This window comes from Ceratotherium simum, chromosome 26 (assembly GCF_057802395.1).
Source record: "Ceratotherium simum simum isolate JZ-2026a chromosome 26, ASM5780239v1, whole genome shotgun sequence".
In the NCBI taxonomy this organism is placed as follows: Eukaryota; Metazoa; Chordata; class Mammalia; order Perissodactyla; family Rhinocerotidae; genus Ceratotherium; species Ceratotherium simum.
The window spans coordinates 40843733-40867750 of record NC_141925.1 but is presented as its reverse complement, the minus strand read 5'-3'; the positions used below and the strand labels follow the sequence as shown (position 1 = coordinate 40867750).

The window sequence follows — 24018 nt, the reverse complement described above, 5'->3', positions numbered from 1 at the left end:
GGATGTGGGGTGCGATGGGTACTCGTGAGCATGGGTGTCGTCGTAGGCATCGTGGCAGAGGTGGTGGTGACACTGGAGGCTGTTGCTGTATTTTGGATGGTTGGGGATGAAGGGACGGTAGATGTAGGTGATACCGATATGCTGGGTTCAGTGAGGGTGGAGGTGAGGTCGGTCGTGGTAGTCAAGGAACCAGTGGTACCAGCGGAAGTTGGGGTGATGGTCGTCGGTGTCGTGGTTGGGATACCGGTACTAACGGAAGACGGGGTGGTGATTGTGGATGGCTGTGTGGTATCAGAGGTAGGGGGGGCTGGCGTTACTGCAGATGTGGTTGTGCTTCCTGTGGAGTGGATGTTTGAAGAAGTGCCCACTGAAGTAGTGTGGAGGGTTGTACGCGTGAGCGTCGTCACCGTGTTTGTGGCAGCAGTCGTGGCAGTGTCCGAAGCTGAGGTAGTAGGGGCAGTGGTGGTGATCAAGGTGGCAGGGCTTGAAGTGTCAGTGGGAGCGGTGCTTCCAGTTGTGGCATGGTGACACTACTAGTAGGAGATGCAGTGTTGGACGTGGCGTGGGTTGTAGACAGTGTGGTAATCAGGGTGGACGGAGGGGTAGTGATGGTGGTCAAAGTGGAGACTGGTCCGGTGGTTGGTACCAGTGGAGAAGACACAAGCACACTCGTGGGTGCTGTCCCGGTGTTGCTGGTCACAGGGGTAGAGGTGGTGGGTGTGGGAGAGGGAGCTACGTTGGTGGGAGTTATGGATGATGTCATTCGGGGAGGGACTGTGGTCCCTGTCGTGGGAGACACTGTAGAAAGGTGAGAAGTAGGCGTAAGTGTGGTTTTCCCGGTGGATGTGGCAGGAGAGGTTGTGTCAGTCGTCTTGCCTGTTTGTGTCGTGGCTTCCACGGAGGAGGGAGGTCCCTTGGTTGTGGACATCGTGGATGTATGGGTGGTAGTGGGTACCGGGGAGGACTCTACGGCTTGTGCGCAGTGTATATCTCCCCGTTGCAGACGAGGTGCTGCTGTCTGCCTGAGTGGTCCTGGCACTGCTGGCAGAGGTGGAAGAGGAGCCTGCGGATGTACCTGGAAGACCTGTTGAGGGGGAGGGAGGTGGGGTGTGATGGGTACTCGTGAACGTGGGTGTCGTCGTAGGCATCATGGCAGAGGTGGTGGAGACACTGGAGGATGTTGCTGTATTTTGGACGGTGGGGGATGAAGGGACGGTAGACATGGGGGAGGCCGGCGTGGTGGGTTCAGTGAGGGGGGAGGTGAGGTCGGTCCTGGTAGTCAAGGAACCAGTCGTACCCGCGAAGTGAGGGTGATGGTCGTCAGTGTTGTGGTTGGGATACCGGTACTAACGGAAGACGGGGTTGTGATTGTGGATGGCTGTGTGGTATCAGAGGTAGGGGGGGCTGGGGTTACTGCAGATGTGGTTGTGCTTCCTGTGGAGGGGATATTTGGAAAAGTGCCCAGTGAAGTAGTGTGGAGGGTTGTAGCGTGAGCGTCGTCACCGTGTTTGTGGCAGCACTCGTAGCAGTGTCTGCAGCTGAGAGAGTCGGGGCAGTGGTTGTGCTCGAGGTGGCAGGGCTTGAAGTGTCAGTGGGAGCAGTGCTTCCAGTTGTGGCCACGGTGACAGTGCTAGTGGAAGATGTAGGGGTGGACGTGGCGTGGGTTGTAGGCAGTGTGGTAATCAGGGTGGACGGAGGGGTAGTGATGGTGGTCAAAGTGGAGACTGGTCCAGTGGTTGGGGCCAGTGGAGATGACACAAGCACACTCGTGGGTGATGTCCAGTTGTTGGTGGTCAATGGGGTAGAGGTGGTGGGTGTTGGAGAGGGGACTACGTTGGTGGGAGTGATTGATGACGTGATTGGCGGAGGTGCAGTGGTCCCTGTCGTGGGAGCCACTGTAGGACGGTGAGTGGTAGGCGTAAGTGTGGTTTTCCCGGTGGATGTGGCAGGAGAGGTTGTGTCGGTCATCCCGCCTGTTTCTGTCGTGGCTTCCGTGGAGGAAGGAGGTCCCCTGGTTGTGAATGTCGTGGATGTATGGGTGTTAGTGGGTAGCGGGGAGGTCTCTGTGGTTGTGCATGGCGTATTTGTGCCCATTGCAGATGAGGTGCTGCTGTCTGCCTGAGTGGTCCCGGCACTGCTGGCAGACATGGAAGGGGGGCCAGTGGAAGTAGCTGGGACACCTGTTGAGGGAGAGGGATGTGGGGTGCGATGGGTACTCGTGAGCATGGGTGTCGTCGTAGGCGTCGTGGCAGAGGTGGTGGTGACACTGGAGGCTGTTGCTGTATTTTGGATGGTTGGGGATGAAGGGACAGTAGATGTAGGTGATACCGATATGCTGGGTTCAGTGAGGGTGGAGGTGAGGTCGGTCGTGGTAGTCAAGGAACCAGTGGTACCAGCGGAAGTTGGGGTGATGGTCGTCGGTGTCGTGGTTGGGATACCGGTACTAACGGAAGACGGGTGGTGATTGTGGATGGCTGTGTGGTATCAGAGGTAGGGGGCTGGCGTTACTGCAGATGTGGTTGTGCTTCCTGTGGAGTGGATGTTTGAAGAAGTGCCCACTGAAGTAGTGTGGAGGGTTGTGCAGCGTGGCGTCGTCACCGTGTTTGTGGCAGCAGTCGTGGCAGTGTCCGAAGCTGAGGTAGTAGGGGCAGTGGTGGTGATCAAGGTGGCAGGGCTTGAAGTGTCAGTGGGAGCGGTGCTTCCAGTTGTGGCCGGTGACACTACTAGTAGGAGATGCAGTGTTGGACGTGGCGTGGGTTGTAGACAGTGTGGTAATCAAGGTGGACGGAGGGGTAGTGATGGTGGTCAAAGTGGAGACTGGTCCGGTGGTTGGTAGCAGTGGAGAAGACACAAGCACACTCGTGGGTGCTGTCCCGGTGTTGCTGGTCACAGGGCTAGAGGTGGTGGGTGTGGGAGAGGGAGCTACGTTGGTGGGAGTTATGGATGATGTCATTCGGGGAGGGACTGTGGTCCCTGTCGTGGGAGACACTGTAGAAAGGTGAGAAGTAGGCGTAAGTGTGGTTTTCCCGGTGGATGTGGCAGGAGAGGTTGTGTCAGTCGTCTTGCCTGTTTGTGTCGTGGCTTCCACGGAGGAGGGAGGTCCCTTGGTTGTGGACATCGTGGATGTATGGGTGGTAGTGGGTACCGGGGAGGACTCTACGCTTGTGCGCAGTGTATATGTGCCCGTTGCAGACGAGGTGCTGCTGTCTGCCTGAGTGGTCCTGGCACTGCTGGCAGAGGTGGAAGAGGAGCCTGCGGATGTACCTGGAAGACCTGTTGAGGGGGAGGGAGGTGGGGTGTGATGGGTACTCGTGAACGTGGGTGTCGTCGTAGGCATCGTGGCAGAGGTGGTGGAGACACTGGAGGATGTTGCTGTATTTTGGACGGTGGGGGATGAAGGGACGGTAGACATGGGGATGCCGACGTGCTGGGTTCAGTGAGGGTGGAGGTGAGGTCGGTCCTGGTAGTCAAGGAACCAGTCGTACCCGCGGAAGTGAGGGTGATGGTCGTCAGTGTTGTGGTTGGGATACCGGTACTAACGGAAGACGGGTTGTGATTGTGGATGGCTGTGTGGTATCAGAGGTAGGGGGCTGGGGTTACTGCAGATGTGGTTGTGCTTCCTGTGGAGTGGATGTTTGAAAAAGTGCCCAGTGAAGTAGTGTGGAGGGTTGTAGCGTGAGCGTCGTCACCGTGTTTGTGGCAGCACTCGTGAGCAGTGTCTGCAGCTGAGAGAGTCGGGGCAGTGGGTGTGCTCGAGGTGGTAGGGCTTGAAGTGTCAGTGGGAGCAGTGCTGCCAGTTGTGGCCACGGTGACAGGGCTAGTGGAGGGTGTAGGGGGGGGCGTGGGGTGGGTTGTAGGCAGTGTGGTAATCAGGGTGGACGGAGGGGTAGTGATGGTGGTCAAAGTGGAGACTGGTCCAGTGGTTGGGGCCAGTGGAGATGACACAAGCACACTCGTGGGTGATGTCCAGTTGTTGGTGGTCAATGGGGTAGAGGTGGTGGGTGTTGGAGAGGGGACTACGTTGGTGGGAGTGATTGATGACGTGATTGGCGGAGGTGCAGTGGTCCCTGTCGTGGGAGCCACTGTAGGACGGTGAGTGGTAGGCGTAAGTGTGGTTTTCCCGGTGGATGTGGCAGGAGAGGTTGTGTCGGTCATCCCGCCTGTTTCTGTCGTGGCTTCCGTGGAGGAAGGAGGTCCCCTGGTTGTGAATGTCGTGGATGTATGGGTGTTAGTGGGTAGCGGGGAGGACTCTGTGGTTGTGCATGGCGTATTTGTGCCCATTGCAGATGAGGTGCTGCTGTCTGCCTGAGTGGTCCCGGCACTGCTGGCAGACATGGAAGGGGGGCCAGTGGAAGTAGCTGGGACACCTGTTGAGGGAGAGGGATGTGGGGTGCGATGGGTACTCGTGAGCATGGGTGTCGTCGTAGGCGTCGTGGCAGAGGTGGTGGTGACACTGGAGGCTGTTGCTGTATTTTGGATGGTTGGGGATGAAGGGACAGTAGATGTAGGTGATACCGATATGCTGGGTTCAGTGAGGGTGGAGGTGAGGTCGGTCGTGGTAGTCAAGGAACCAGTGGTACCAGCGGAAGTTGGGGTGATGGTCGTCGGTGTCGTGGTTGGGATACCGGTACTAACGGAAGACGGGGTGGTGATTGTGGATGGCTGTGTGGTATCAGAGGTAGGGGGGGCTGGCGTTACTGCAGATGTGGTTGTGCTTCCTGTGGAGTGGATGTTTGAAGAAGTGCCCACTGAAGTAGTGTGGAGGGTTGTACGCGTGAGCGTCGTCACCGTGTTTGTGGCAGCAGTCGTGGCAGTGTCCGAAGCTGAGGTAGTAGGGGCAGTGGTGGTGATCAAGGTGGCAGGGCTTGAAGTGTCAGTGGGAGCGGTGCTTCCAGTTGTGGCCGCGGTGACACTACTAGTAGGAGATGCAGTGTTGGACGTGGCGTGGGTTGTAGACAGTGTGGTAATCAAGGTGGACGGAGGGGTAGTGATGGTGGTCAAAGTGGAGACTGGTCCGGTGGTTGGTAGCAGTGGAGAAGACACAAGCACACTCGTGGGTGCTGTCCCGGTGTTGCTGGTCACAGGGCTAGAGGTGGTGGGTGTGGGAGAGGGAGCTACGTTGGTGGGAGTTATGGATGATGTCATTCGGGGAGGGACTGTGGTCCCTGTCGTGGGAGACACTGTAGAAAGGTGAGAAGTAGGCGTAAGTGTGGTTTTCCCGGTGGATGTGGCAGGAGAGGTTGTGTCAGTCGTCTTGCCTGTTTGTGTCGTGGCTTCCACGGAGGAGGGAGGTCCCTTGGTTGTGGACATCGTGGATGTATGGGTGGTAGTGGGTACCGGGGAGGACTCTACGCTTGTGCGCAGTGTATATGTGCCCGTTGCAGACGAGGTGCTGCTGTCTGCCTGAGTGGTCCTGGCACTGCTGGCAGAGGTGGAAGAGGAGCCTGCGGATGTACCTGGAAGACCTGTTGAGGGGGAGGGAGGTGGGGTGTGATGGGTACTCGTGAACGTGGGTGTCGTCGTAGGCATCGTGGCAGAGGTGGTGGAGACACTGGAGGATGTTGCTGTATTTTGGACGGTGGGGGATGAAGGGACGGTAGACATGGGGGATGCCGACGTGCTGGGTTCAGTGAGGGTGGAGGTGAGGTCGGTCCTGGTAGTCAAGGAACCAGTCGTACCCGCGGAAGTGAGGGTGATGGTCGTCAGTGTTGTGGTTGGGATACCGGTACTAACGGAAGACGGGGTTGTGATTGTGGATGGCTGTGTGGTATCAGAGGTAGGGGGGGCTGGGGTTACTGCAGATGTGGTTGTGCTTCCTGTGGAGTGGATGTTTGAAAAAGTGCCCAGTGAAGTAGTGTGGAGGGTTGTAAGCGTGAGCGTCGTCACCGTGTTTGTGGCAGCACTCGTAGCAGTGTCTGCAGCTGAGAGAGTCGGGGCAGTGGTTGTGCTCGAGGTGGCAGGGCTTGAAGTGTCAGTGGGAGCAGTGCTTCCAGTTGTGGCCACGGTGACAGTGCTAGTGGAAGATGTAGGGGTGGACGTGGCGTGGGTTGTAGGCAGTGTGGTAATCAGGGTGGACGGAGGGGTAGTGATGGTGGTCAAAGTGGAGACTGGTCCAGTGGTTGGGGCCAGTGGAGATGACACAAGCACACTCGTGGGTGATGTCCAGTTGTTGGTGGTCAATGGGGTAGAGGTGGTGGGTGTTGGAGGGGACTACGTTGGTGGGAGTGATTGATGACGTGATTGGCGGAGGTGCAGTGGTCCCTGTCGTAGGAGCCCCTGTAGGACGGTGAGTGGTAGGCGTAAGTGTGGTTTTCCCGGTGGATGTGGCAGGAGAGGTTGTGTCGGTCATCCCGCCTGTTTCTGTCGTGGCTTCCGTGGAGGAAGGAGGTCCCCTGGTTGTGAATGTCGTGGATGTATGGGTGTTAGTGGGTAGCGGGGAGGACTCTGTGGTTGTGCATGGCGTATTTGTGCCCATTGCAGATGAGGTGCTGCTGTCTGCCTGAGTGGTCCCGGCACTGCTGGCAGACATGGAAGGGGGGCCAGTGGAAGTAGCTGGGACACCTGTTGAGGGAGAGGGATGTGGGGTGCGATGGGTACTCGTGAGCATGGGTGTCGTCGTAGGCGTCGTGGCAGAGGTGGTGGTGACACTGGAGGCTGTTGCTGTATTTTGGATGGTTGGGGATGAAGGGACGGTAGATGTAGGTGATACCGATATGCTGGGTTCAGTGAGGGTGGAGGTGAGGTCGGTCGTGGTAGTCAAGGAACCAGTGGTACCAGCGGAAGTTGGGGTGATGGTCGTCGGTGTCGTGGTTGGGATACCGGTACTAACGGAAGACGGGTGGTGATTGTGGATGGCTGTGTGGTATCAGAGGTAGGGGGGGCTGGCGTTACTGCAGATGTGGTTGTGCTTCCTGTGGAGTGGATGTTTGAAGAAGTGCCCACTGAAGTAGTGTGGAGGGTTGTACGCGTGAGCGTCGTCACCGTGTTTGTGGCAGCAGTCGTGGCAGTGTCCGAAGCTGAGGTAGTAGGGGCAGTGGTGGTGATCAAGGTGGCAGGGCTTGAAGTGTCAGTGGGAGCGGTGCTTCCAGTTGTGGCCGCGGTGACACTACTAGTAGGAGATGCAGTGTTGGACGTGGCGTGGGTTGTAGACAGTGTGGTAATCAGGGTGGACGGAGGGGTAGTGATGGTGGTCAAAGTGGAGACTGGTCCGGTGGTTGGTACCAGTGGAGAAGACACAAGCACACTCGTGGGTGCTGTCCCGGTGTTGCTGGTCACAGGGGTAGAGGTGGTGGGTGTGGGAGAGGGAGCTACGTTGGTGGGAGTTATGGATGATGTGATTCGGGGAGGGACTGTGGTCCCTGTCGTGGGAGACACTGTAGAAAGGTGAGAAGTAGGCGTAAGTGTGGTTTTCCCGGTGGATGTGGCAGGAGAGGTTGTGTCAGTCGTCTTGCCTGTTTGTGTCGTGGCTTCCACGGAGGAGGGAGGTCCCTTGGTTGTGGACATCGTGGATGTATGGGTGGTAGTGGGTACCGGGGAGGACTCTACGCTTGTGCGCAGTGTATATGTGCCCGTTGCAGACGAGGTGCTGCTGTCTGCCTGAGTGGTCCTGGCACTGCTGGCAGAGGTGGAAGAGGAGCCTGCGGATGTACCTGGAAGACCTGTTGAGGGGGAGGGAGGTGGGGTGTGATGGGTACTCGTGAACGTGGGTGTCGTCGTAGGCATCATGGCAGAGGTGGTGGAGACACTGGAGGATGTTGCTGTATTTTGGACGGTGGGGGATGAAGGGACGGTAGACATGGGGGATGCCGACGTGCTGGGTTCAGTGAGGGTGGAGGTGAGGTCGGTCCTGGTAGTCAAGGAACCAGTCGTACCCGCGGAAGTGAGGGTGATGGTCGTCAGTGTTGTGGTTGGGATACCGGTACTAACGGAAGACGGGGTTGTGATTGTGGATGGCTGTGTGGTATCAGAGGTAGGGGGGGCTGGGGTTACTGCAGATGTGGTTGTGCTTCCTGTGGAGTGGATATTTGAAAAAGTGCCCAGTGAAGTAGTGTGGAGGGTTGTAAGCGTGAGCGTCGTCACCGTGTTTGTGGCAGCACTCGTAGCAGTGTCTGCAGCTGAGAGAGTCGGGGCAGTGGTTGTGCTCGAGGTGGCAGGGCTTGAAGTGTCAGTGGGAGCAGTGCTTCCAGTTGTGGCCACGGTGACAGTGCTAGTGGAAGATGTAGGGGTGGACGTGGCGTGGGTTGTAGGCAGTGTGGTAATCAGGGTGGACGGAGGGGTAGTGATGGTGGTCAAAGTGGAGACTGGTCCAGTGGTTGGGGCCAGTGGAGATGACACAAGCACACTCGTGGGTGATGTCCAGTTGTTGGTGGTCAATGGGGTAGAGGTGGTGGGTGTTGGAGAGGGGACTACGTTGGTGGGAGTGATTGATGACGTGATTGGCGGAGGTGCAGTGGTCCCTGTCGTGGGAGCCACTGTAGGACGGTGAGTGGTAGGCGTAAGTGTGGTTTTCCCGGTGGATGTGGCAGGAGAGGTTGTGTCGGTCATCCCGCCTGTTTCTGTCGTGGCTTCCGTGGAGGAAGGAGGTCCCCTGGTTGTGAATGTCGTGGATGTATGGGTGTTAGTGGGTAGCGGGAGGTCTCTGTGGTTGTGCATGGCGATTTGTGCCCATTGCAGATGAGGTGCTGCTGTCTGCCTGAGTGGCCCCGGCACTGCTGGCAGACATGGAAGGGGGGCCAGTGGAAGTAGCTGGGACACCTGTTGAGGGAGAGGGATGTGGGGTGCGATGGGTACTCGTGAGCATGGGTGTCGTCGTGGCGTCGTGGCAGAGGTGGTGGTGACACTGGAGGCTGTTGCTGTATTTTGGATGGTTGGGGATGAAGGGACGGTAGATGTAGGTGATACCGATATGCTGGGTTCAGTGAGGGTGGAGGTGAGGTCGGTCGTGGTAGTCAAGGAACCAGTGGTACCAGCGGAAGTTGGGGTGATGGTCGTCGGTGTCGTGGTTGGGATACCGGTACTAACGGAAGACGGGGTGGTGATTGTGGATGGCTGTGTGGTATCAGAGGTAGGGGGGGCTGGCGTTACTGCAGATGTGGTTGTGCTTCCTGTGGAGTGGATGTTTGAAGAAGTGCCCACTGAAGTAGTGTGGAGGGTTGTACGCGTGAGCGTCGTCACCGTGTTTGTGGCAGCAGTCGTGGCAGTGTCCGAAGCTGAGGTAGTAGCGGCAGTGGTGGTGATCAAGGTGGCAGGGCTTGAAGTGTCAGTGGGAGCGGTGCTTCCAGTTGTGGCTGCGGTAACACTGCTTGTAGGAGATGCAGTGTTGGACGTGGCGTGGGTTGTAGACAGTGTGGTAATCAGGGTGGACGGAGGAGTAGTGATGGTGGTCAAAGTGGAGACTGGTCCGGTGGTTGGTACCAGTGGAGAAGACACAAGCACACTCGTGGGTGCTGTCCCGGTGTTGCTGGTCACAGGGGTAGAGGTGGTGGGTGTGGGAGAGGGAGCTACGTTGGTGGGAGTTATGGATGATGTCATTCGGGGAGGGACTGTGGTCCCTGTCGGGAGACACTGTAGAAAGGTGAGAAGTAGGCGTAAGTGTGGTTTTCCCGGTGGATGTGGCAGGAGAGGTTGTGTCAGTCGTCTTGCCTGTTTGTGTCGTGGCTTCCACGGAGGAGGGAGGTCCCTTGGTTGTGGACATCGTGGATGTATGGGTGGTAGTGGGTACCGGGGAGGACTCTACGCTTGTGCGCAGTGTATATGTGCCCGTTGCAGACGAGGTGCTGCTGTCTGCCTGAGTGGTCCTGGCACTGCTGGCAGAGGTGGAAGAGGAGCCTGCGGATGTACCTGGAAGACCTGTTGAGGGGGAGGGAGGTGGGGTGCGATGGGTACTCGTGAACGTGGGTGTCGTCGTAGGCATCGTGGCAGAGGTGGTGGAGACACTGGAGGATGTTGCTGTATTTTGGATGGTGGGGGATGAAGGGACGGTAGACATGGGGGATGCTGACGTGCTGTGTTCAGTGAGGGTGGAGGTGAGGTCGGTCCTGGTAGTCAAGGAACCAGTGGTACCCGCGGAAGTGAGGGTGATGGTCGTCGGTGTTGTGGTTGGGATACCGGTACTAACGGAAGAAGGGGTGGTGATTGTGGATGGCTGTGTGGTATCAGAGGTAGGGGGGGCTGGGGTTACTGCAGATGTGGTTGTGCTTCCTGTGGAGTGGATGTTTGAAAAAGTGCCCAGTGAAGTAGTGTGGAGGGTTGTAAGCGTGAGCGTCGTCACCGTGTTTGTGGCAGCACTCGTAGCAGTGTCTGCAGCTGAGAGTGTCAGGGCAGTGGTTGTGCTCGAGGTGGCAGGGCTTGAAGTGTCAGTGGGAGCGGTGCTTCCAGTTGTGGCCACGGTGACAGTGCTAGTGGAAGATGTAGGGGTGGACGTGGCGTAGGTTGTAGACAGTGTGGTAATCAGGGTGGATGGAGGGGTAGTGATGGTGGTCAAAGTGGAGACTGGTCCGGTGGTTGGGGCCAGTGGAGACGACACAAGCACACTCGTGGGTGATGTCCAGATGTTGGTGGTCAATGGGGTAGAGGTGGTGGGTGTTGGAGAGGGGACTACGTTGGTGGGAGTGATTGATGACGTTATCGGGGGAGGGGCAGTGTTCCGTGTCGTGTGAGCCACTGTAGGAAGGTCAGTGGTAGGCGTAATTGTGGTTTTCCCGGTGGATGTGGCAGGAGAGGTTGTGTCTGTCATCTTGCCTGTTTGAGTCATACCTGCAGTGGTGGAGGGAGGTCCCCTGGTTGTCAGTGTTTTGTATGTAGCTATAGTAGTGTGTTCTTTAGTGGACTCAGAATTGACAGTTGTGCCACTTATAGTTTTATTTGTTGGAGTTATTGATGTCATTATTGGAAAAGTTGAAGGAAATGCTGTCGTTAAAGTTTCTCTGGGGGTATCACTCACACGAGTAAGTGTCGTTTTCCTCGAGCTCATTGTCGTCCAAGGAGTCATTTGGGGTCTACCTATTTCAGTGTTCGCTTCACTTGTGGTAGATACACCTTGTGTTGTAGCTATTGTGAACATGTTAGTTGAGATCAGAGCATGAGTGGTGGTTGTTGTAAATGTACTATTTGTGTTAGGAAACAAGTTAGTGGTAGGATTCAAGGTACTACTGGCCGTTGGGGAGGTGCTGATACCAGTTACTGTTAAGAAAGTGTTCATAGAAGTTACCGAAGGGGTAACAGCAGAGGTATACATGATTATTGGGGTAGCAGACCTGGTTGTATGGACACTTGCAGTGGTCGGCATAGTCCTTTTTGTGGTACCAGTTGTAGAGGAGATTGGAGTATGGAGGGTTGTGTGTTTAGTTGAGACAGAGGAGGGTGGGGCCATGGTTGTGGGAGTTTTCCCAGGGGTGGCGGTGGGAGAAGAGGTCACAGCTGAGGTGACTCTCTCGGTAGTAATCACGGGATAAGTAGTGGGGATGGTTGTTTCTGACTTCCCTGTCACAGGAATGTCGGTGTAAGAGTTGGTGAAGGACACTTGGGTCACTGTCATGCAGCTGGTGGTGGGGTGAGTGGTGGTGATTATCAGCCTCGTTGGATTGATGCACTCTGTGGTGCTTGTGTAGACAATGATGGTAGGTGGAGTGGTTTCAACCTTGGTGACAAACTTGGAAGTCGGGCTTGTTGAGGTGCTGAAACTGACTGGAGATTCGAGCAATGTTTCAGAAATGGGTTTAAGGTAGGGGGAGGTGGTGAGAGTCATAGATGTGTTTTCCCTCCTGCCAGGAGCAGGGGAAGTGGTTTTGGGGGTGCTGAGTGGCCACCCTGCTGTGCCTTTGGAGCGTGGGGAGCAGCTGAGGGCAGTGTGGGTTGCTTCCACCCTGGGGAAAAGCTCAGTAGAGGCTGATGTGGCCATGGATAAAGTTCCTGTATTGGCTGTAGAGGAGAGGAATTCATTTGTCGTTCATTTTGTCACCGTAACACCACGAAGGTAATTTACCACCCCATTTTCCAGACGTGTATCACAGAAAGTAGGAAGTTCCATCACCTATTCCCCCATCAGAAGCAGTTTGGGGCTGGGCCTTTCAGGTTGTGAAGGCCAAATCTGTCCACTCCTTGAGGCGGCCTCTCTAAGGGGAGTGGGGTGGGGACGCACTTGGTCCCTTGCCCATCTCATCTGAGAGACCAACCTTCCAGCCCCGGGAAGTTCGTTCTGAGCATGCAGGCTCAGCTGAGGCTCCTGCCTCCTCTGCTTACCGCCCCACCCCATCCTCCTCACACACATGCTCTTCCCTTACTCTGCTCCCTCCCCTCTCCTCCACCTGCTGCTCGAAGTCCCTGCCCTGCTGGCTCTCTGCCCCCTCCTTTGGCCCACCTCTGCCCCTCTCCCTGTGACCTTTGCTGTCTGGGCTCACTCTCCTCTGGAAAAAGAACCCAGCCAAGGCCGGGCTGGGGGTGGGGACACATCACGGACTCCAGGAGACGAAGGATCAGATTGGGGAAAGCTGCATAGAGGACAGCAAAGGGGAAAACAGAGATTGAAGCCCAGACTCTACTGAGATTGAGGGACAAGGAGAGAGGACCACACTGACAGGCTGAGGGACAGGACAGACAAGGACACTTCCAGAAAGAGATACTTCAGCAAGCAGGCAGGGGTCCCGGAGGCCTTACAGTTTAGCAGTGAGTGTTAATAATAAAAATAGACATATTTTGGGCCGGCCCCGTGGCTTAGCGGTTAAGTGCGTGCGCTCCGCTACTGGCAGCCCGGGTTTGGATCCCGGGCGCGCACCGACGCACCGCTTCTCCGGCCATGCTGAGGCCACGTCCCACATACAGCAACTAGAAGGATGTGCAACTACGACATACAACTATCTACTGGGGCTTTGGGGAAAAAAAAGGAGGAGGATTGGCAATAGATGTTAGCTCAGAGCCAGTCTTCCTCAGCAAAAAGAGGAGGATTAGCACAGATATTAGCTCAGGGCTGATCTTCCTCACAAAAAAGAAAATAAAATAGACATATTTTCTATCACCTACTCTGTTCCAGCCACTGGGTTAATTAGTTTACAGATATGAACCTCTCACTCTATAGATACTGTCAACCTCATTTTACAGGTGGTGAGAGTGAGGGTCGGAGATCTTGGAATACTGGGAGGGAATGGCAGGGAAGACTCAGGTAGCCATGGCAGTTGCAAGCAGAGAGCCCTGAGACCTCCTGCCCACTCAGTGTTAGCCCCCTCCTCACCTTGGACCCAGCACATCTTTGATCTGAGAGCTGGGGTTTCACTTCTCAGTCTAGCTGGGGGTGTTAGAGAGGTGGAGAGGCGGAGATTATGAAGATTCCTGGGCTAGAACCCTTAGAGCCAGGAGGTGGCCCTGGAGGCAAGTGAGAGGGTGGACCGTGGGCCTCTGGGTTGGGAAGGTCTAGGACTGGGGTTCAGAGAGGCAGAGGGAAAGGGAGTGCAGAGGACCTGTGAGGTTTCTAAGAGGTAGAAGAGAGAAGGCCTGGGAACCCACACCCACTGGATGGTCTCAGACCCACACTTTCGGAGCAATCAGGATCTCCCCACCCCAGCCCTGCCAATGACAGCTGTACCCAGAAACATGGGCCAGGTAGGGGCTGGGAGAGTTAGGGGCAGGGATGGAGGAGGGGGTACCAGGACCAAAGGCGGAGACACCCCAGAGAGAGGAGGGTGCCCCAGGGACAGAGGCTGGGACTCTCGGGAGGGCAGCATTGATGGAAATAAAGGGAGGAATAGAGTCCAGGATAGAGGGAGCACGGGGGCTGGTGGAGGTGGGATGATAGAAGAGGAAGGAGGCTCAGAAAACTGAATCAAACTGGAAAGAGCACCCTTCCGGAAAGAGGTTCTGCCCACCCTCCTGATGCGAGAGCGTCAACCCCTGCAACCAGCTGGGTCCTAGGTGGAGAGCAGCACCAGCTGGACCCAACTTCCCTCTCCTCCCCTGGCCTCAGTTCTCTGTGCACGCAGAGCTCTAAGGAACCCCTCTTCAGTCTCCCGTTAGGCCTCAGAGCCACTCCCCCGACACTCCTGCCCTGGAACATCAGGAGGGTCTCTCCACGTCTCCCCCTACCTCACCCTCTCACCTGTGGCCCCCGGAGAGGTCTTGAGCATCCAGAGGAGGCTGAGGAGCCCGAGCAGCTGCATGGGCCTGGTGCAGTGGCAGCTGGGGGCAGAGCAGATGCCAGCACAGGGGACAGCAGCAGGCAGGCAGGCACAGTGTGCACAGCAGCACGTAGCTTAAACAAAGTCGTGGTTATCTGCCCTGCTGGGTGTGGGGGTTGAGCATAGCTTCACCTTTGCACCGCCCCACCGCACCCCTCTTCCCCCCTTCTCCCTGTATCTGACTTCAGCGTTGTGGGAAGGGAAGACACAGAGAAGATAGGGCAAGCCCAGGAGGTATCAGATGGGGAGAGCTGCTGGTGGTCCAACCCCCAGCCTGCCTGGCCCACTTCTAGCAGTTCCTAGGACACTGCCCTTCCCCTCCTCTGACCCCCACCAAGAACTAGCAAAACTTGGTGGAGAATACAGTTGGCCGAGACCTTGGACTCTGGATTCTGGGGCCAGCTCTCTTTAGTTTCAGTCCCAGCTTCAGGGGAGGGAGGTGGAACCTTGCTCTCCTTCACTCCCTCTGCCCTTTGCTCTTCCCTCTCTTCATCCTGCCCTTAGCACAACTCTGGAGCTGTGACCCCACACCAAAGCCACGGGAGCAATGCAGAATGCAGTCAGAAGTCATTTAAATATCCGAGGATTTGGGCCAAGTGCCAGAAAAGAAAACTACAGATGGTCAATGGAAACAATCAAATGAATGACTAGTTTTGACCCAGCAGATTAGCAACTATTAGGAAGTTTGATTCCATCCAGGGTTGGGAAAGCTGTGAAGAATAAACAGTCCTTATCCAGCTGGTGGGAGTGTAAGTGGGTTGGGCTTTAAAAAGGCAATTTGGTGGCATCTATTAAAATTTTAAATCCACACTCAAGGACCCAGTAATTCCACTGTTCCATCTCTGTGTTCAAGAAGCACTTCAAGGAGGCATTCACGAGGATGAATTAATTGCCATCCAATTTATTGCAATTCCAATAGAGATTGGAAACAACCCAATAACCCTCAATAGGAAAGTAGAAAAATCACACTATAGACTACCATGCTCGAATCAAAAAGAATGGTACCATCATGGAGAAACTTTCGGAATGTCTTGTTGAGTGAAACCAGTAGACACAGTTTAGTTAAAGCACACACACATCTATATATCCTGTGAATACATACACACATGCACGCGCGCACATACACACACATATGTAAGTACATTCAAAATTTGGAAAGAGGCTCACCTACCCCAACAACAGGGGCAAGGTTAACTCAGAGAAGCATGGGAATGATAGTCAGGGAACTTGAGCTCTATCTGTAGTTTTTACCTTTTTACTTTGACAAAGATTCTCTCCTTGACCCAACTCTAGCCAGGCTCCCCTGAATGCTCTTCTCAACTAAGCCTCAACTTTGATCTATAAAGACTTAAACAAATGCTAACAGAGTTTCTAACAGCTCAAGGTCGCATCCCCAGGAAGACCCCGGCCCCCCTTAAAGTGCCTGCCTAAGAAAACTCCAGGCTGCTGAAAGAACCTACCGTCTGTTCCAGCCAGCACCTGAAGGCAGGCCCTGTTCCCCAGCCGCTGTGGGGGGAGGAGCCTAACCTTGATGAGCCACTTAGCAAGCCAGATGGGTTTCACATGGACCAACCCCCCCACCCGCCTTTTTCTAATTTTTCACTTTCCCGACTCTACTGAGCCCCTGCTTGTCCCCCCCTCCTCCCCGCCTCACTCTCCCTGTAAAACGCCCACTCTCCTCTGTGCAAATCAAAGTGGAGTTCAGTTCACACAGGACTCTTTTCCCTACTGCAATAGTATATTACCGATTATAATCTGTCTTTACCACTTTAACTAGTGTCTAGCTTTGTTTATCTTTGACAACTTGGAGACTATATTATGTGTTTGAAGGTAATTAAAAAATCATTTAGAGGAGGATTCTGGGAAGATGGTACAGTAGGACACACCAGGAATCCATCTCCCCACCTAAACAATTATTGCACTGGCAGAGTCTGTCTGGTGTAACTGTTTTGGAATCCTAGAGTCTGTGGAAGGCATGCAACTTCCAGGGGAAGATCTGGATGGCAAAATGTGGTTAATTTTGGTCAATTTCAGCTCTTAGCACAGTAGCAGCTACCCGTCCCACACCCCCAGCCACATGGCAAGTAGCGATGCGTGTGTTCCTGGAGCAGCTTGCACACAGCTTGGGGGAGCTAGGGTAGGCGAAAAGGATCATGTACTCCAAATATCAGGAATCTGTGCTCTGATCACTGATTGCTGCTTCTGATCACAAAGGTGCAGGAAAAGAGGCAACCAGCCATTGTTGTTGCACCTCCCCTTCATTCAGTCAAGCCCCTCCCCCTCCATCTATAATGACTTCTGGGGGATTTAAAGGGCCAGCATTTCCACCTTTCACTTTTTGCTTTTTCTGCTTTTTAGAGTCAGATAAAAAGACTAGGATATTGAAAAACAACTGCATGTACAGGAAAAATTAGAAAGTGACCATGCAGACCCAGGGACAGGATTATAAAAGACCTAAGAAGACTTTAGTTTACACCTCATGCTGGTCCTTGGCACAGAGACAGACTATAATAGTCAAATAAATAAATAAACAAACAATAACAGAAAACAGCAAACCCTGGGGAAGGAGGACCATCTGATTTCCAGAGTTACCACACTATTATATTCAAACATTCAGTGTTCAACAAAAAATCACAAAGCATACAAAGAAACAGGAAAGTATTGCCCATTCAAGGAAAAAAAATAAATCAACAAAAACTGTCCCTGAAGAAAACCTAATGGCAGATATACAAGACAAAGACTTTAAAAACAACTATCTTAAAGATGCTCAAAGAACTAAAGGAATAAGTGGAGAGAGTCAAGAAATGGTGTGTGAACAAAATGGAAATATCAATAAAGAGACAGAAAACCTAAAAAGAAACCAAAAAGAAATTCTGGAGCTGAGAAGTACAATAACTGAAATAAAAAACTCACTAGAGGCATTCAAAGGCAGATCTGAGCAGGCAGAAGAAAGACTCTTCAAACTTGAAGACAGGACAATGGGAATTATTGAGTCTGAGAAAAAGGAAGAAAAAAGATTGAAGAAAATGAACTGTTGAAGAAACTGAGCTGTTTCCTACACCGGGAATGCCCTCTCCATCTCCCTTTCTCTTTCTCTCAGCCTAAGAAAATCCTACCCGTCCTTTACTGCTTTGCTCTTTTCTCTCCTCCACCAAGAAGCCATGTGTGATCAGGAAGTGACCTCTCCCCCTTCTGAAATTTAATGGTGCTTAATACCAATACCTTTCCCACAGCACTTAATTATGATTTAGTGGCAGGTATTACAGTCATTTGAATGCCTGCCCAGAAGGAGGAAGGAGGGGTGATACCTTTGCACTCTGAACTGGGACAGTGGCCACTTTGCCTCGAGAGCAAGGGGAGCCCTCAGCATGCTCAGGGAGGAGATGGTCAAGCTAAGACTGCTGGAGTCCTCTTGCTGCTGTCCAAGAATGCCCCACCCCCACGCTGCGATCCAGGCTTCTTGAGAAAGCTGGAGAGGATGGAAGGAAAGAGACACAGCAACAAGCACTTCAGCTGCTTACCCCACTGTGCTGCACCAGGGCTGGGAAGCACTGCTGTAAGTGTCAGATACAGCCTTTCTGAAGGCTGTCCACGAACAACGGAGACTGAGAGGTGGCTCCAGAAATGAATATGGTCCCAGCCAGAGTTTGAGATGGACAAGAGGGCTGCTAGGGAGAAGAAAGGGGCAGAAGTGGGAAGACTGAGGGCTGAGGATGGAGAAGTTGGCCCAATCATCAATGACACCCACCATTGGGCCCCTTCCCAGCTCCTCACTCCACAGGCAAGGTGACATTAAAGTGGGGTTCATGGAGGGACAGTGAGGAGCACTGGCCTCTCTCCAGGGTCCCACCATTGTCACAGGTGCCTAGGGGAAGATGTGAATCCAGGAAAGTACTGTCTGGGATCATCCCCCAAAGGTGAAGGATGAAGGACAAAGTGTTGAAGATAAGCCCAGGGAATAGGAGTGAGTCAGGGGAGGCTGGGAACATTAGACCAGTGTGCTCATCCTCCTCTCCACTGTGTCATGATCTGAACTGTGGCTCAGTTGTCATTGATGGTGTCAGGTGGTGAGAGTGGAGGTGCTGACCGGAGTTGTCTCTGACGTCATGGTGAGTGGGGTAGGGGACATCGATTTGCATGATGGCAGGTAAAAAGCTGATACGTGGCTTTGCGACAAGTGGAAGCCAGTGATGGTTGATATATCGGTCAGGAGATGTCAGGCTAAGCTGAGGTAACAAACAATCCTAATGGCTCACTAGCTTACAACAGTAGAGATTTATTTCTCACTCATGCTGCTGCCCATCTCAAGGTCCATACTCTCCTCTATGTCATCTTCACTCGGGGACCCAGGTTGATGGAGCAGCCCCTATCTGGGACATTGCCAGTCTCATAGCAGTGAGAAATGACAGACAGCAAAACTGCAAGCTGGCTCTTAAAGCTTCTTTCCAGAGGTGACATGTGTCCCTTCCACCCACATTTTGTTGGCCAAAGCAAGTCACATGTGTGCCCCTGAGTATGACAAGACAGCGATGTAAAATCCTTCATCAGGGAAAGGCACCACAAGTCTGACGCCAAGCCTGATATCAGTGGGGCAGGGAGGTATAATTCGCCCAGGGAGGGAAAGCAAATATGTACTGAACAATAACACAACCTACCACATCTAGGATCCTGGCAGTGGTTAAGGTTTATGCTAATCAAGAACCAGTCAGTGACACCGGCAGACAGGATGGAACCCCTGCTGGGTCTGTGTGCTTGTGAGAGCTGTGCTAATGGAGACAATCCCTGTGATGATGGAATTAGGAGGATCAGTTGGGTGTTGGTGGGCTCAACCTCAACAGTCAAGGATGTTGGAGAACTACCCATTGTTGAAGGAGGGGAACTCCTACACTGGAGAAACTAGACGCTGCAGTTATGTGAGAAAAGGCAGGGGAGGTCTCCCAGGACTGAGATCTGGCAACATACTCATGGAAGTATTGGAAATGACTAATATCAGTGGGAAGGAGGTACCTTCAACACTGGGTCCTGCATCAATAGTTGGAGTGACGTGAGAAGCAGGGATGGTAACAACTGGTGTCATTTCTGGACACTTTGTGGAAGAGATAAGACAGTAATGGAAGGGATTTTGGTACTGGTGGGAGATGGCAGAACAGGATCTTTCACATCTTAAAATCAAGAAATAGGGTAATATTGAGGATATGAATCAATTCACAGAGAACTACATACAGTACAACTCCATTTATATGAATTTTGGGGGTGGGGGGTGGTGAGGAAGATTGGCCCTGAGCCAACATCTGTGCCAATCTTCCTCTATTTTGTATATGGAATGTCGCCACAGCATGGCTTGATGAGTGGTGTGTAGGTCCACACCCAGGACCCGAACCCACAAACCCTGAGCTGCCAAAGCAGAGTGCATGAACTTAACCACTACACCACTGGGCCGGCCCCTATATGAATTTTTAAAGGCTAATCTAAACAATATTTTGATTAAGATTCCATATATGTATAGTAATGCTATAAAGAAAATCAAAGTACTTGTTAATACAAAATTCAGGACAGCAGTGATGAAAGAAAGCAGTGTATGCAATTGGTGAGAAGCATCTAGGGGTTTGTAAAGTATGTGATGTTCAATTTCCTAAGCTGAGTAGTGAGTACATGGATAGTCTTTTATTATGCTTCTTTAATTGTGTGTGTGTGTGTGTGTGTTTTCCACAGTTTTGTATGCAAAATATGTTTCTCAAAAAAAATAATAATTAAAGGGAATAGACACAGTAATGTAACACATTCTAAATAATCAAATACTCAAGCTATTTTTATTGAAATCAAAAACAAGATAGGGATGTTCACTATTGCCATTATTATTTCAACATTGTTTTGGGAATTTTAGCTAATGTAATCAGGTAAAAAATAAAAAGAAATTATTGGCATAAACAATAGAAAAAAGTTTAATGTCCCAATTTTTGCTAATGAAATTGTTGTATAATTAGAAAATCCAATGATGCTAGTGGGGGAAAGAAAACAACTATATTAATGAGAGGCCTTGATAAGGTGGCTGGATATAATATAAAATAAATAATTTTCTCCATTCTAGAAATAACCAGCTAGAAAAAGAAATTGGAAGAAATGTTCCATTCACAATAGAAACTCAAGTGGAAAAATATTTAGGAAAAAATTTAACAAGAAAGAGCATGTCTTGTATGAGGAAATCTATAAGACTTTATTCAAGGGCATAAAGCCAGATGTAAATAAGTGGAAAGGATGTGCCAAGTTCTTGGGTATAAAGATTTTTTCAACAAAAAAAAAGTCAAGTCCCCTAAAATTAATGTATACATTTAATACAATTTTAATTAAGATCCCAACAAAGTTGAATTTTTTTAAATAGATACAATGACTTTAAAGTTCATGTAGATGAATAAATGTCTAAGAATGTACTAGAAAATCATGAAAAGTCATTGTGAGAAGGCTTGCTTTGTCATATACTAAAATATACTATAAAACTACTGCAATCCAAACAGTATGGTGTTGCCATAAGAATAAGCAACAGATCCATGAAACAAAATGGAAAAGCCAGAAATAAATCCATTTAATATACAACAAAGGTGGAATTTAATTCAGATGAAAGAATGGTTTATTTAATAACACAACTGACTGTCTACATTGCAGGAAATAAAGTTAGATCTTTGTCTTGCAACATTAAATTTTAAAGCAAACTAAATCAAAGACAAAAAATAACTAAAAATTCTAGAGGAAAATTTAGGAGACTATGTATTTAACTTGGGAGCTAAAGAAACTATTTTAATCAAAATGAGAAACCCAAAAGCTATAAAAATAAAATTCGACATAGTCCACTATATACCTGAAAAAGTAACATTTTTTTATGAGGGAAAGATACCAAAACAATACAAAGTAGCCAAAGAATAGATTGGGGGAAATTATTTATTTAATTTATTTATTATTTGTTTTTTTGTGTGTGAGGAAGATCAGCCCTGAGCTAACATCCGTGCTAGTCCTCCTCTTTTTGCTGAGGAATACCGGCTCTGAGCTAACATCTATTGCCAATCCTCCTCCTTTTTATTGTTTTCCCCCAAAGCCCCAGTAGATAGTTGTATGTCATAGTTGCACATCCTTCTAGTTGCTGTATGTGGGACTCGGCCTCAGCATGGCCAGAGAAGCAGTGCGTCGGTGCGTACCTGGGATCCGAACCCGGGCCGCCAGTAGCGGAGCACGTGCACTTAACCGCTAAGCCACGGGGCCGGCCCCTGGGGGAAATTATTTGCCATGTGAATGACAGATAAAGGGTTAATATCTGTAATATATAAAGAGAATTTACAAATTTATATTTAAAAAACACAAATTGTTCAACCCTGTCCTCATGGACACTATATATTTAATGTCTCCAAAGATACTTTGAGGATTGACAGTATGCTTTTGTTGGTTATTTAAATATCCTGTAGTATGTTTATTTTGTTTTGTTTTGTCTTATTGAGATATAATGGACATAACATTATATTAGTTTCAGCTGTACAACATAATGATTCAACATATGTATATATTATGAAATGATCACCACAATAAGTCTAGTTAACATCCATCACTGCACATAGTTATAATTTTTTTCTTGTGATAAGAACTTTTAAGATTTAACCTCTTAGCAACTTTCAAATATACAATACAGTATTGTTAACATGTTGTATATTACAGCCCAGGACTTATTTACTTTATAACTGGAAGTTGGTACTACCAGACCACCTTCACCCATTTCGCCCACCTTCCACCCCCCACCTCTGGCAACCACCAACCTGTTCTCCATATCAATGAGTTTGGTTTGGGGTTTTTTTTGCTTTTTTTGATTCCACATATTAAGTGAGATCATACAGTACTTGTCTTTCTCTGAGTTATTTCACTTAGCATAATGCCCTCAAGGTCCACCCATGTTGTTGCAAATGGCAGGATTTCCTTCTTTTTATGGTTGAATAATATTCCATTGTGTTTATATACCACATCTTCTTTATCCATTCATCCATCGATGGACACTTAGGTTGTTTCCATGATTTGGCTATTGTAAATAACACGGCAGTGAGCATGGGGGTGCAGATATCTTTTCAAGTTGGTGTTTTTGTTTCCTTGATAAATCCCCAAAAGTGGGATTGCTGGATATATGGTAGTTCTATTTTTAATTTTTTGAGGAACCTCCATACTGTTTTCCATAGTGGCTGCACCAATTTACGTTCCCACCAACAGTGCACAAGGGTTCACTTTTCTCCACAGCCTCACCAACACTTATTTCTTGTCTTTTTGATAGTAGCCATTCTAACAGGTGTGAAGAGATATTCCTTTGTGGTTTTGATGTGCATTTCCCTGATGATTAGTGATGTTGAGCAGCTTTTCATGTGCCTGTTGGCCATGTGTATGTCTGTAGTATGTTTATGATATAGGAATGTCATGGGTAAATGTTTGTCAATGTATTTTTTGAAACTTCTGTTTCTGTTTTGTGAAGTTTGTTCCATGTGAAATTTTTTGCCATTTAATCTCTTTCTCACTCTTCCTTTCCCTCTCTCTTCCCTCCCCCTCTTGCCCCTCTGTCTCTCCCTCTCTCTCTCCATCCTTGTTTGTTTCATGTGTGCACAGTGATTCCTAGGATAAAATCAAGTGCTTAGCTCACACTATTCCAGAACCTAAGATCACAATGTGGCATTTCAAGAGGCAGCCAGTTCTGTTTTAACTTTCTTATTGGCAGTTTCATTTTATCACCACTGCTTTAACGCAGTTTCTATAAATTCATTATAGGTTTCATGGTTTAATGCAAACACTCTAGCTTGAGAAAAGGAAGTGAGGGAAGGGAGGGAGAGATAGCTTGCTCATTTCTGTTTGCAATATGACTTAATATGCTATTGTTTCTGATTCTAATGAGGACAAATACCCTAATAAATTTAAGTGTGGGATTTATCCTGTTAGGAAGAATGCTCACAATAAGTTAGAGATGAATGCCACCATTTATGGATTTATGGGGTTTTAAAAAAACTCAAAGAAAGCTTGTGCAAACATTTCTCATATGGTAATTGATTTATGAGGATTGTGTATAAGGAAGCCCAGGTCAGCTTGAGGATTTTTCTGAAGGTTCAACAAAGTGTTATCAAATCAGAGAGATTGAATCTTACCTTTTCCTGACATTATTTCTTCTCTCTTACCCAGTCTTTTTCCTTGAGTCTGGTGTATCAGGAAGTTCTGTCAACACTGGCCTACCCCACACAGTCAGTCAGGTAACCACTATCGCTTTCCTATAAACACTGCGGATAATGTTGGCCTGCTCCTTATGGTGCCAACAGAATATTGAACAGTAAATACGCACGGAAAAGGTGACTGAAGCTTCGGACCAAAACTAACGGAACTGAAAGAACCATTTGCCAAGTAGCAGAGGCCATAAGCAGCTGCCCAGTTTTCAGTTCCTGTTAATTACAGTGTTGCTGCTTCCAAATTCTTGGTGTTGATTTTTTGTTTTCTGGTTGGAAAAGTTACTTCTGTTAAAGTAAGTATTTATAAGTTTTCTCCTAGGGTTTTTTGTTTGTTTGTTTGTTTAAGAAATTAGTACACAATTCACCTTTTGGCTTTGGAGAAACTCAGTTCTTGCTGAGTCTTTTTAAGGGGTTGGGGGGTTCAATACTGATCTCTAGATCAACCTCCAACTCAAAACACACTAGTAAATGCTTTTGCCCCTAAACCTCAGGAATGTTTTAGACAGTAAAACTGATTTTCTCCTGTTGGTGATATTAATGAGTGTGCTTAGGAATTTTATTTTAATAGTTCTATACTTTAACTTCAGTCTTAGGTATCTATAGCAGGCTGGACTTAGTGAGTC

The 24018-nt window shown here is 50.5% G+C and overlaps 4 protein-coding genes across 4 annotated transcripts; all 4 read right to left on the bottom strand.

The window, feature by feature from the left end:
- Nucleotides 1–533: 533 nt before the first annotated feature.
- On the bottom strand, nucleotides 534–2953 carry LOC147913677 (uncharacterized). The gene is given in 5 exon segments (XM_087449244.1): nucleotides 534–798; nucleotides 971–1084; nucleotides 1342–1346; nucleotides 1504–2633; nucleotides 2860–2953. Coding segments are annotated over 5 exon segments (1608 nt in total).
- A 100-nt stretch (nucleotides 2954–3053) lies between these two features.
- Nucleotides 3054–6349, bottom strand: LOC147913676 (uncharacterized). Its single transcript, XM_087449243.1, has 3 exons — nucleotides 6254–6349; nucleotides 3690–6210; nucleotides 3054–3460 (listed from the first exon to the last, which is right to left on the bottom strand). The coding sequence occupies exons 1-3, from the start codon at nucleotides 6347–6349 to the stop codon at nucleotides 3054–3056; spliced, it is 3024 nt and encodes a 1007-aa protein (XP_087305369.1).
- A 73-nt stretch (nucleotides 6350–6422) lies between these two features.
- On the bottom strand, nucleotides 6423–10735 carry LOC147913675 (uncharacterized). The gene is given in 9 exon segments (XM_087449242.1): nucleotides 6423–6716; nucleotides 6820–6824; nucleotides 6892–7016; nucleotides 7110–7267; nucleotides 7531–7637; nucleotides 7695–8635; nucleotides 8637–8814; nucleotides 8817–9209; nucleotides 9298–10735. Coding segments are annotated over 9 exon segments (3639 nt in total).
- A 14-nt stretch (nucleotides 10736–10749) lies between these two features.
- Nucleotides 10750–11899, bottom strand: LOC147913674 (uncharacterized). Its single transcript, XM_087449241.1, has 3 exons — nucleotides 11526–11899; nucleotides 10943–11441; nucleotides 10750–10755 (listed from the first exon to the last, which is right to left on the bottom strand). Exons 1-3 carry the CDS (start codon nucleotides 11897–11899, stop codon nucleotides 10750–10752), a joined length of 879 nt encoding a protein of 292 aa, XP_087305367.1.
- Nucleotides 11900–24018: the final 12119 nt, after the last annotated feature.

Bases quoted from the DNA above. Each gene is read 5' to 3' on its own strand.
- LOC147913676 (XM_087449243.1), bottom strand. From the start codon at position 6,349: ATGACCGACACAACCTCTCCTGCCACATCCACCGGGAAAACCACACTT. The intron at 6,211-6,253 runs GCACCTCCGCCA...CCACCAACGTAG, and splicing joins CTCCTACGACAGGGACCACT to TCCCCTCCAACACCCACCAC. The intron at 3,461-3,689 runs GTGACGACGCTC...CTTGACTACCAG, and splicing joins CGAGTGCTGCCACAAACACG to GACCGACCTCACCTCCACCC.
- LOC147913674 (XM_087449241.1), bottom strand. From the start codon at position 11,899: ATGGCCACATCAGCCTCTACTGAGCTTTTCCCCAGGGTGGAAGCAACC. The intron at 11,442-11,525 runs CCAAGTGTCCTT...TTATCCCGTGAT, and splicing joins ACCAGCTGCATGACAGTGAC to TACTACCGAGAGAGTCACCT.